The sequence below is a fragment of the Protomyctophum bolini genome (genome assembly GCF_963924005.1).
Source record: "Protomyctophum bolini genome assembly, chromosome: 16".
NCBI classification, from domain to species: Eukaryota; Metazoa; Chordata; class Actinopteri; order Myctophiformes; family Myctophidae; genus Protomyctophum; species Protomyctophum bolini.
The window spans coordinates 8,180,708-8,192,354 of record NC_137877.1 but is presented as its reverse complement, the minus strand read 5'-3'; the positions used below and the strand labels follow the sequence as shown (position 1 = coordinate 8,192,354).

Below are 11,647 nucleotides of genomic sequence, written 5' to 3'. Positions count from 1 at the left end.
TATAGAATAGGGGTTGGGCAAATGTGGGGAAAAAGGAAAAGCAAAGGCTGGCGCTCGACTGTGAGAAGGGGGATTTAAGGGGGTATGACTGTGTGTGTGTGTGTGTGGCCCCCGGGGGGCAGATTCTCTCCCTGGACTAGATTGAGCCCACCTGAGTCTCTCCCGCCCCTCCAGCTGTTTCTACCCTCGTATCCCCCCCACCCCCACCCAGCCTCCATCCCGCCTACCGCTCCCACCTCCACCGCTGGCAACGCAAGAGCGCTTCTCTATTGCTCACGTGAGGCTCGTTCGCCTCACCTTTGTATTGCATCCATTTGAGTAATGTGTGTGCTTGCTTGTGTGTGCCTTGTGTTTTGCCTGAAACCCACATTATTGATTTGAATTGGAGATAACTGTATATGCTGCCGTGTTGGTGCGTAGACTTTGTACCTGCCGTGCCGACTGTATTCCTAGTGTTGTCTGCTCGTTTCAACTCCAGCCTTCAGGCTGCATCACAAGCGGTGCACTTTAAATTCCCATATAAGGCAGGAGGGACCCTTCCTATAACAACGCTCCCTCCCTCCTCACCACGCCCCACTCTTCTCTATAGCCTTTTCACTCCTCTGTTCCAAACCCCTCTAGAAGCTCTCCTCACTGCCAGCACCCTCTGTCTATATACTCTTTCTACTGGGCCCCTGGTCCAGTAACTTTTACACGCACGCACACGTCGCACACACACACACACCCGCGCACACACATGCACGCAGGTTATGCTCTGCGAGTCACATGCACCATCACATAAAGTATAAAGTAGAAAGGTGTCTTCTGTGGAACATATATCTACGCCAAATCCGACCATGATTATATCTAATGTGTTTTTGTTTTTTTAATCTAAAATATACACAATATGTGGAGGTACAGTACGTCCTTAGCCTACAGTATACACCAGCAGTGGGCACAAGACAGTTGCCGTTGATTGGTCCCGCGGTGTGCGAGTTTAGCCCCATGCAGAGAGACATACAGACAAACAAACAGTTGGAGCATAAATAATCTCTCCTCTTGCCTGTGGCCTGACGGAGATCATTAAGACTGATCCAAGCATCAGCAGGAAGACGTCTGACAAGACAAGGGTGTTCAAAAAAAACACGTCACAATTCACATCACATGCATGCCTCCCAGAGTACTGATGTTTTGTGTTATGGCCCATCAATGCCCGACTTTTTTTTCTTTCTCTGGAAATATACCTTATCTACAGCTGTGTGGGTGTGTGTGTGTGTGTGTGTGTGTGTGTGTGTGTGTGTGTGTGTGTGTGTGGGGGGGGGGGGTCAGCGAGGAAAGCATAAAATACACAGTAAATATTGCCGTGCCTAATTTCCAACAAAAGGGCCTCAGATCAAAGCTCACATTTCCGAGGGGAACGTGAGCACACAGAAGAGGGGAAAGGGAGGAGAAGGCAGGGCATGGGACAAGGAGGGAGGGATGGATGGATTGAAGGATGAAGATAGGACAGGGTAAAAAACACAAACAGCGCTGATAAGGCCCTCGGCAGAGGAAGTGTCGTTCTTGGCCAATCCCCAGTGGACTACCATGCTATCCCACTGTTCCCCTGCTGCAGGAAGTGTCCGCGTGTGGGAATACGCCAGGAATGTGGCCTCTTTTGTTTAGTGTGCGATAGGCCCTGGATTTGGCGGCCATTTGTGTGTGTGTGTGTGTGTGTGTGTGTGTGTGTGTGTGTGTGTGTGTGTGTGTGTGTGTGTGTGTGTGTGTGTGTGTGCGTGCGCGCGCCGTGAGCTCTGGGATGTATTTGGCCATGTGTATATGTGTGCGAACGCGTGTGTCTGTGTTTATGTGGGACAAGCTCTGGGCTTGGCGGGTGGATGATCAGAGCGACACACCATTCTCCTCTGTGCAAAACCCCTCCTATGAAAACAATGAGTGGGCACAGGGCTGCTATCTTTCACGTCCCCGTCCCCCCACCACCACACACCCCCATCCCTGTCTCCCTCCCACTGCAGGCTGATTAGAACCCTCCGTGGGTTCTTTCAGAGATTCATGTCCATAAAGTATTAGGGGGGGGGGGGGGGGAATCTAAGGAAGAAGCAACATGAAAGTGTTCTCGACAAACTCAGGAGGGTATCATTTGCAGTATGGAAGAAAAAAGAAAACAATCGTGCATGTCCCATTGTGACATTGAATCGGGAGTCTGAAAGGTTTCCATATCTTCCATTTAACACTTTGAGGGCTTTATATTAATATGACATATATATATATACCGAGGGCTGCTGGGATTGTTTAATTATACCTTTGGAGCAGCATATATACGCCAAAGTATTTGCACCTTTGATCTATGAAAATCCGCTTGAAAACACTCCAATGATGTGTTATTATTGAGCCGACAAAAAAAGCCACTTCCGTGATCCGGGTCACAGACAAAGAGCAAAGCGAGCCAGGACTCAGTTTCCCAGAAGCCCTAGCCCTAGCCGGCGGTTGGTTGATTTCCGGTTACGTAACGCGCGCGCCTCGTCACCAGGTCCGCCACAAATCTGCTATTTCTTTCAAATTATTACAAAACGGTGAATTAAACACATAAAACATAAAACTTACAGGTCCATTTGGTTTCATTTCACGCTCTGAAGAGTTAAATTATTGTTAAACATTTGCATTACTTAATTTACAAGAGGTCTATACACAATTAGAGAATGTAGAAGAATTGATCATCGTTTGCCTGTCATCTCTTCTAATGGTAACACATCAATATACAGCATGGAATCTTATCCGACGACAACAAAATATTCTTTCGTTTTGGGGCTAAATGTCATCAAAATGGTGTTCCGTGGCTCAAATGACCAATAGTTAATTAATGGGCCTTGATATGAAAGGAAAAAAAACCACTGAAAAGATACAGCATGTGCAGATCTGCAACTGCCTCACTGTCTTTATAGCATTTATGAGTTTGGGGGGAATCATGCACGCACGACGCACGTGAAGCGCCAACAGTCTGTGTTGGGGTTTACCGTTACTTGTATCACAGAGGCTATAGATGGTCAATGACACACTTACTTTGCTTATGGTTGTCCATCGAATCCGATGAGGACGTCCACTTATGTCCTTAACGGTGAGTTCTTTGATGGCTAAAGAGTCCAATCCTGGAATTATACATGTTTTTATTGCAGGTGGGGCATGGGTAGGTTGTAGTGGTGGTATAGTGGTAATGGCAGTCATGGGTGTGTTCCTCCTGTGTCTCTGTTGCTGTCTTCTGACAGTCCTGTCCTCCTCCAGCCTCTGGGTTCCGCACACACACCACACACAACACACACACACACACACACACACACACACACACACACACACACACACACACACACACACACACACACACACACATATATATTAACACCCCATTTCTTCACAGTGGCAGAAGCAGCAACAGTGCAGCAACAATAAACAATAATGTATATCTTACCTATTTGGGAGAAAGTATATGTGCCTTCCCTTTCCCCATGAGTTTATCCAACCTGAGTTTGCAACACCTCTCCAGGTCAAAGGTGAAGAGGTGCAACCATTAACAGGTTCCTGTGTCACGGACTACCTGTTATATAAGGTTCCTAGTTCCTACTACCCAAGCAACAGACAGACACCCATATTACTAAAAAACAAACACCTTTTTCAACATCAATTTTATTCCCCAGTCCCCCAATACAGTAATAGATATATTTGTGTACCGTACTTTAAAAAAAAATATTTATTTATTTTATTTACAAAAAAAGAAAAAGAAAAAAGAAAAAGTTCCCCTCGGGGCACAGGTCTCCACCAGGAGGATAGGAGTGTTTGTGATGGATTGTGTACACCGATTTGTGTGATGTATGGATACAATCTGTATGAGTAATATGTAAAGAAATGTGTGTGGCAGATGTGAAAAATGCAGGGCAAAGTTTTTTCCTTGGCCTCTAGGGAGTGCACATACAAAGTTGTACACAGATCAGTGCAGTTATAGGTAAAACCACTTGGCCTGTTATAGCTCCCACCATGAGGCTGATGTGAAATCATTTAAGTGGCGTTTTTATAGTATGTGGTAATGTGCATTTCACAGATTTCATGATTTGAGCCATTTTGTTATAAACGGGCCAGTCGTGTAAACTTTAAATGTCAATCGTATAGCCAATCAGGATGGAATATGAAAGATCAAACAGATCCGTGTTGGTCACATGACTATAGAGATAGTGTGTAATATGCGTCGACATGGATAAAATCTGTGTGAGTAATATAAAGAAATGTGTTTTGCAAAAAATCAGCCTCATGGTGGCGCTATAACAGGCCGTTCAGAAGAATTTGAGGCAGAGGTTAGTCGTTGGCATCCAGGGAGTGTGTGTGCAGAGTTTGGCATCGGCCGGAACAACGGTGCCGGAGATTATAGCTATACACGGACAAAAGTGTGCAAAACATACCACCCTGAATATAAGACAACTCTGATTATAAGACGACTCCCATTTTTCACGAAAAGGGTGAAAAAAAAACATTCTTTTCTCCATGATTTTGCAACCCATTTTTTTCACCCAGTGTCAATTATCACTTCCTCTGCCAACCTGGGGGGGCAGCGGACTGACCTCATGCCTCCTTCTATGCATGAGGAGTCCAAGCTGCTATACTTTTCACCCGAAAGGGGAGAGTTTCCCTGGCCGGACGTAGCGCGTGGAAGGAACAGGTTATTCCGACCAGTCCCTTTCACCTCCATCAGGCGCCCCGGCTGGCCAGGGAGAGGTAGTTTTAGAGACCAGGATGCCAACCCCACCTCGGGTATGGGCACTGATGTAACGGAGGAGAGAACAGGCCCCCAGCACCCACAGCAGGAATCGAACCCAGGACCTTATAGCTGTGAGGCGACAGCACTACCGACTGTGACACCGTGCCCCCGCAAAAAAAAAGGGGATGACGAAAATGACATGGACCACTTCAGAAAGTAGCCAGCAGAGGTATTGCGTAATAAGGCAGTGTTATACTGTACTGTACAATATGTGAATACATTGAGGGCGGGATAATAAGCCTAGAACCTTGACAGAGTACAATAGCAATTGTTGTGTGAAATGTCGAATTATTTTGGAGCTTGCGTGTGCTGTGAGACCCAGAACAAAGCTCCATGGCCATCGTCTTGGATTGGCGTAGCTGGTTTAGACCACCACTACTACACCATTGTTGATATATATATATTTTATTTATTCATGTATTATTATATTATCCACAATGTTGGGGAAGCTAGAATATAAGAGTGTCCTTGTCAAGAATATAGTACACTGTGAAATGTTGTATTGTAACTGTGGGTACTGTACTCAAGGCGTTTTACAGAGAAGAAATAATGGGGGAAAAAAAGAAACAAAACTGATTAAAAGGTCTTTAAAATAGTGTCTAAAATTGCCTGCATTGGCCTTTTATGCAATGTTTGCGCACATGCGTGTGCCCGCACGCACGCACACACACACACACACACACACACACACACACACACACACACACACACACACACACACACACTCTCTGCTCGGGGCTAAATCGTTACTCTGCGAGTGCTACCATGTACAACTGCAAGGAAGCATGATTTCTTTACGAGAGCTTATGGGAGATTAAAGACACTCAATGAGTGGATAGAAAAAAAAGGCATGTTGAGGTTTATTGAAGAACTTTGTGTAGGCCCCCATGTCAACAGAAAACACTCAATTCACATTGCCGTGAGGACATACAAATACTATTTAAAGAGCCCAGCATCAGAGCACCAGAAGGAAAATGACTGAAGCGGTAGAAACCTGTTGCCATGAAGCAGAAAGATGTGCCTTATAAAACAGAATTAATGTCGCCATCATGTTCTTCTCTCTGCTGGCAGTGGATGACAGAGACTTCCTCACATTTTGGCACTCACCAATACACTGAGAGAAGAAAATACATCTCGGGTTTGAAGGTTAAGCAAACCTGCTGATTGCTCTTTTGATACACTCAAGAATGTATTGGCAGTATCTGATATTATTTCAAAGTAAGCTAAGGTTTGTGAAAATACGAAAAGAACAGAGTGGTTTGCACGCAAATGATTTTGTCAAAGTAATTGTTGACTTTCAACAACAAGTCCAAAGATAAGCAGTAGTACTGATGAAAAGGTCATTGCATTAAGCATTGTATTCAACGGTAACAGACAGAAAGCCTTTTGTGACACTCACAAATTGAGAAGAAAGCATCACATATTTAGTTCCATAATGAAATGAGACGATGCAGACTGCTCCACAAATACTGTAATCATGCAAAACGTATAGCACATATGAGCAAAAGAAAGTGTGGAATTGCATCCTACGCAGGCCCCTCGGTAACCTTTATAATGGATATTCCAGATATGTATCCACTTAAGGACAAACTGCAAAGAAACCCCTCCATTCACTGCGGTTTCTGAAAAGGTCGGTGAAAAACCTTCACAATGTCATCTCAATTATCTCAGAGACCATTTCCCAGGTGGAGATAATGTTTTGTTTTTTTATCAATGTCTGGATTAGTTTCATTATTTCAACAAATCTATAAGTGGGCTAATGTAAATCAGGTGCGAAAACAGCAACACCGGCTCTCAAATCAGAGCTAATTAACACTGCTAATCAGAAGTTAAATTCCCAGGAATACATCCACTTATCTTTTCCATTTTAATAACTTCCTCAATATTTTTATTGCATTTAAATGTTCATTTATAACGTGATACGTGTGTTCAAGAACTTTGTTGTTGAAATGTCCTATACAAATAAACTTGCCTTGCCTAGACAAAACGTTTGAAAAAGAACGAACAAAAAGAAAGGGTAGGGCACACTGGTAGCTGACTGCATGGGTGTCGACCACATTATGGCAACATAACCTGTTTGATTTCCACCTCAGCTTCCTTTGTCTTTATTTTACCAAAAGCAACGGAAAAAGAACGTTTCTTGTGTAATGTTTACGGTGAAGTGCTTACAACTGATTCAAAGAAAGTGACATTATTATTAATGGCAGGCAGGAAGATGATGGACAGCCATGAAACAATGCACTATTTTTGAGTGGTGCTAGCCACACCCTATAGACAGCTATGTGTGTTCCTGGCTGTGCCTGTCTGTCTGTCTGTCTGTCTGTCTGTCTGAGTACCACTCACTTTTAACTAGACATTGAATTGGACAAAAGGTTGTCAGGGTGAAAAGTGGAGCAGAGTCTGAGCGTATCTCTTGCTTAGATCAGAATCACTGGAGATGATGAGTCAGATACAGAGGTGGGGATGGATGAAAGAAAACTGAGTGTGAGAGAGAGCATGCCAAGGACACTCACGGAACACAGTGTCTATTGGGTCAGCCTGTTCGCTGTCTGTGTGTATGTTATCTCAAGTAGACCTATAGCGGGCAGACAGACGCATCTCAAATGAGACAGTGAGAGGAACAACTTTGTGTTCTTCACATTTCCTGTTTGGCCTTTCTCGCTCTCTCTGTCTCAATAACTGTGCACTGACGCGCGCACGCACACACACACACACACACACACACACACACACACACACACACACACACACACACACACAGCAGCCCATGTGACCAACTGCAACGTAACCACAGGCAGTGGGTTGCCTGCGAGACTTGAGCAAGACAATATCATCATTAACCACCTCACAGAGAAATGCTGTCTGCTGATTGCCCCCCCCCCACACACACACACACACACACACACACACACACACACAGGAAGGATAAGAGTAAAAGGACGATGATAATGATCAATCAAATCAAAGATCTAAAAATAATAATATATCAGAGCATTGCCTCGCATTACACACTTATATTAAAATCCTGTCTTATCCTTTTTAGTGCTTTCGCAAGAGAGCTTGATGACATCTGAACAAAGCAGCTGCCACGAAGCGTCTGATTGTAGCCAAGACGACGGAGGCGACACCTCGGTCAGTCACACAGGAAGCCGAGAGAGAAGGCAGACAACCTCACATCCTGCCTGGGGGCTTTGGGGAGAAGTATACTTCCTCCCGAGAAGCGGCAGAAAGGAGTGCTAAGTATTTGGTGCGCTCCGCTCACACACATAAGCGTTTGCAGCTAGAAGAAGTCCCTTTGTAGTTAGTGTGATACTGAGAGATTATTCATGCACGCACGCACGCGTTCCCTGCGTGCCCAAGATGTTGCTATACCAAGCAACATGAGGCAGTTGCAAAGCTCTTTGGAGGGAATCTTATACATTCACATAATTTTCAAGTGTAAAAAAAAACAACACATGGTGATTAGAAAGCAGGGTGGTGATCAACCTGTTGCATTGTCAATCGCATACACAGTCATAGGGAGTTCACAGACAGTGGGGGGGGGGGGGGGTAATCGTTCAACTCCCAATATTATAAGGCCTATAATAACAGTTGCCCTTGAGCCAGAAGAAGGATTGTGTGCCAACAACAGGCACACTTTTCTGTAGTGTTTACAGAACAGGGGGGGGGGAAAGTTTGATTGCGGAAAAAACTTAAGGCAGTGCATATGAAAGACCTGGAGGAGGAGACTCATTTCTCATACTTTCAGCAGAAGCAGCAGAAACAGCCCCAGTGATTACTCACAGAGATGAATAGCGGTGTTGGGCCATCTCAGTCTTTTACCTTGTAACTGGCAGTGAGAACGGATGAGACTGAGAGACCGGGGGAGGGAGGGGCTTTGGTTCACTAACAGCACCGTCTAGGGCTCATATAATTGAAGCAGTACTCCCACCACAGTCAGAGGACTGTCTGCTGACTAATAGCATACAGATATTCGCCGTGCACTTTGCGCCTGTCGAAAAAGCCCAGACATCACGCATTAACGAGAACCTTCCTGTTCTTTTTTTTGTGCGGCAATAACAATGAAATAGACAGTTATTCAACCAATATTACATTGGTTTGTTCCGTATTGTTACAGTCACTGTCTGCCATGTCCATCTGCCTGTCTGTCTTGTCTGTCTGTCTGTTACCCCCCCCAGCAGCAAGGCAGCCATCACGGCTTCTTGGTGGCCGCCGGTTTGGCTTTTCCGTTGGTTGCTTTAATCTGGGTCATCTCCACGTCCGCCAGGGCGTCCGGAGGAAGGCAGGAGCGCATGCGCTCGATGGTCTTCTGGTGGTTCGCCCTCTCCTGCTCCAGGGAGCGTATCGTGTGCTTCATCTTGCTCTCCCGAGACAGGAAGCCCTCCACGGTCGTCTCCAGCGTCAGGATCTTCTGCCGCGCCGCCTGCCGAGGACAAGGACGCTAAGTTTAAAGCTCGTTAAGCCATTTTTGGGGGCGGGAACCTCTTTTTGGTGTTTTAACCCGTTCTAAAACGTCTTCTACATCCTGACAGTTTTCTGAAAAAGCTAATGTTTCCATGTCAGTCGTTCTTCGATTTTTCAAAAAATTAGCAGATGTGTCTGAGCAAATAGACGTGTGACGCCATGATGATGTACACGATGATAAGAGCGTCCCTCACTTCACACGGGTGTGATTTTTCACGAGACAATATTGCTCAAAAGTGGTGAGAAAGTGGCTCAAAAATAGCCCATCTACAATCTCACAACTTCATGACTCAATGTGACGCGTTCTTTGAGGGGCACTAGCCCTTTAACATCGAAGACAAAAATTAAGATGGAAAAAAAGAGGACGCAAAAAATAAGAACGCCCCTCACTTCACACGGGTGTGATTTCTATTTTTTATAAATATTTGAATATTTTTTGCCTATAATGACATGCCCAAAATAGGGAAGCCAGGTTGAAGTTTGTGTCTGAAGTTCTATAGATATTTAACAAAATAGTAGTAAAAATCACACCTGTGTGAAGTGAGGGGCGCTAATATATTAAAGTCTAACTCATGTTGCCAATAGCCAATAAGGGCACATTATAGTATTTTTTTCCCCCCGACAATACAACGACTCAGACTTAATACAATCAGGTATGTTTTACGTGTAACTCATGTTGATCAGGTGATGTAATGGTGATGTAAAACAAACGGTGCCAACACAAACATTACATTCTCTTTATTGTTAATGGTATTTAATGTTTGTGTTAGGGACAAAATGACGTAAGTTTTCCCTTCATTGTCAGTGGCGTTTATTAAATAAACATTGAACTAAAGACAAACATTAAACCTGTATATAGGAGGGGCTAGCGCCCCTCAATAAATAGCGGTATTAACAAAGAGCTTGTGACCAAATCATAATAACTACATTGATCCATTGGAACCTTACTGGAACAGAGATCAATTCTTCCATGTCCTGAAAAGTTACAGTTTTCGACACACAAAGTGACGACGTTGTACCATTAGCAACTAACCAGTCCGAGTTCTTAGCAAAGGTTTCGATTTGTTGAGTTAACAGAGGAAGACCAGAATTGTCTGTTCTTATCGTTAGGTGCTTCACTGCCTTATCTGATCTGGATCAATGATGAGGCCCTCAGCTGTGACTGTAACTGTGTGTGACTGTGTCCTACTGTATAGACTAATTATCACAGAGCCAAATGGAAGAAACATTTCGAAGGAAGAGAAAAACAGAATTTCATTCCTTTGTTTTTCCACACGTTAAACAGTTGTACTTTAGTGCCATCTATGGGTGGTCTGAGATAGTATTGGAGGTAGTTTTATTTATTTTTTGGTTTTTGAAGACTTGAGAGAAAGGGTTACACACAGTATGGCAGAAACCTCTATACAATCAACAGGGGGAGAATTCACAGGCATTTCTATACAGACTGACAACGCAGTACTATATTTTTTCAATCCATGATGTGCTGAGTATTTCCAGCCATCTTCCTAGTTCAGGCAACAGGGCAAAAGGAAAGCTGGTTCTAATCTGTAGTCAGGGCTTTATTCCTTCATGTGCAGGGAATTATACACAATAATATCCTTTTACATGGCCGAGCGGATCTCTCCACTGCCCGGACAGAGGCTATTTCCTGAGTGTTTGTGGAGATGACCGATTTATCCTGTTGTGCCTTAATCAAGTCCATGCACAACAGGTGCGCAGCCACACCCAGCTCTGAGTCCAGTTCTAGTTTGACTCAGGCCAGGTGTGACTGCTTAAATCAGTCATCTTCCCTCTAAAGGCTCATACATAGTCTGGATTTACGGCGGTGGGGTGACCACCGAACTACAACATGACGTCACGAGCCGCGGTGTAGAGCAAACCACCGCCACCGCTCCAGCCCTTCTCTCTGTTTTTACTCACCACCGCTCAACGTTATTTCAGTTCCGGTGGTGAGCTGACCACCGGAACTGAAATAACGTTGAGCGGTGGTGAGTAAAAACGGTGGTCACCTTACCACCGAAAATCCAGACTATGAATAGGCCTTCACACAGGGCTATGGAAAATGTGGCCCAGCTCTTTCTCACCTGCAATTTCTCCAGCAGTTCCATGTTCTGTTTCTTCAGCTGGACGTTGGTCTTCTCTAGCTTGTCCAGCCTCTCGCCGTCGTCGGACACAGGGCCGCACGCGTCCACCATCTCATCCTGCAACACGTGGTACTCCACCTCGTACTCGTGCAGTTGCTTGGAAATGTCCATCTCCAACACCTGGCAACGCACAGGTCACACGGCACGGCAGGTCACTCGGCATGTATCCTCGAGTGGGTAAGTACGCGTTATAACATATTTCTTCTATATTATGCTCTATATTTGCTGAATGGTGAAAATGAACGGTGCAGATTTATGA

General features: G+C 44.7%; 1 protein-coding gene across 2 annotated transcripts in view; it reads right to left on the bottom strand.

Moving 5' to 3' along the window:
• Positions 1-5,243: 5,243 nt before the first annotated feature.
• The window catches only part of tbc1d4 (TBC1 domain family, member 4), a 47,036-nt gene continuing 40,632 nt past the window's right edge, over positions 5,244-11,647 (bottom strand). The window contains exons 22-23 of one of the 2 annotated variants that reach the window (XM_080785315.1): positions 11,329-11,508; positions 5,244-9,203 (exon numbers count right to left, since the gene is read on the bottom strand). In XM_080785315.1, the coding sequence (XP_080641441.1) occupies positions 8,973-9,203; positions 11,329-11,508 (411 nt within the window). In that variant the 3' untranslated portion in view covers positions 5,244-8,972. The remainder of the gene's footprint in view (positions 9,204-11,328; positions 11,509-11,647) is intronic. The other variant, XM_080785316.1, reaches the window with a different exon arrangement.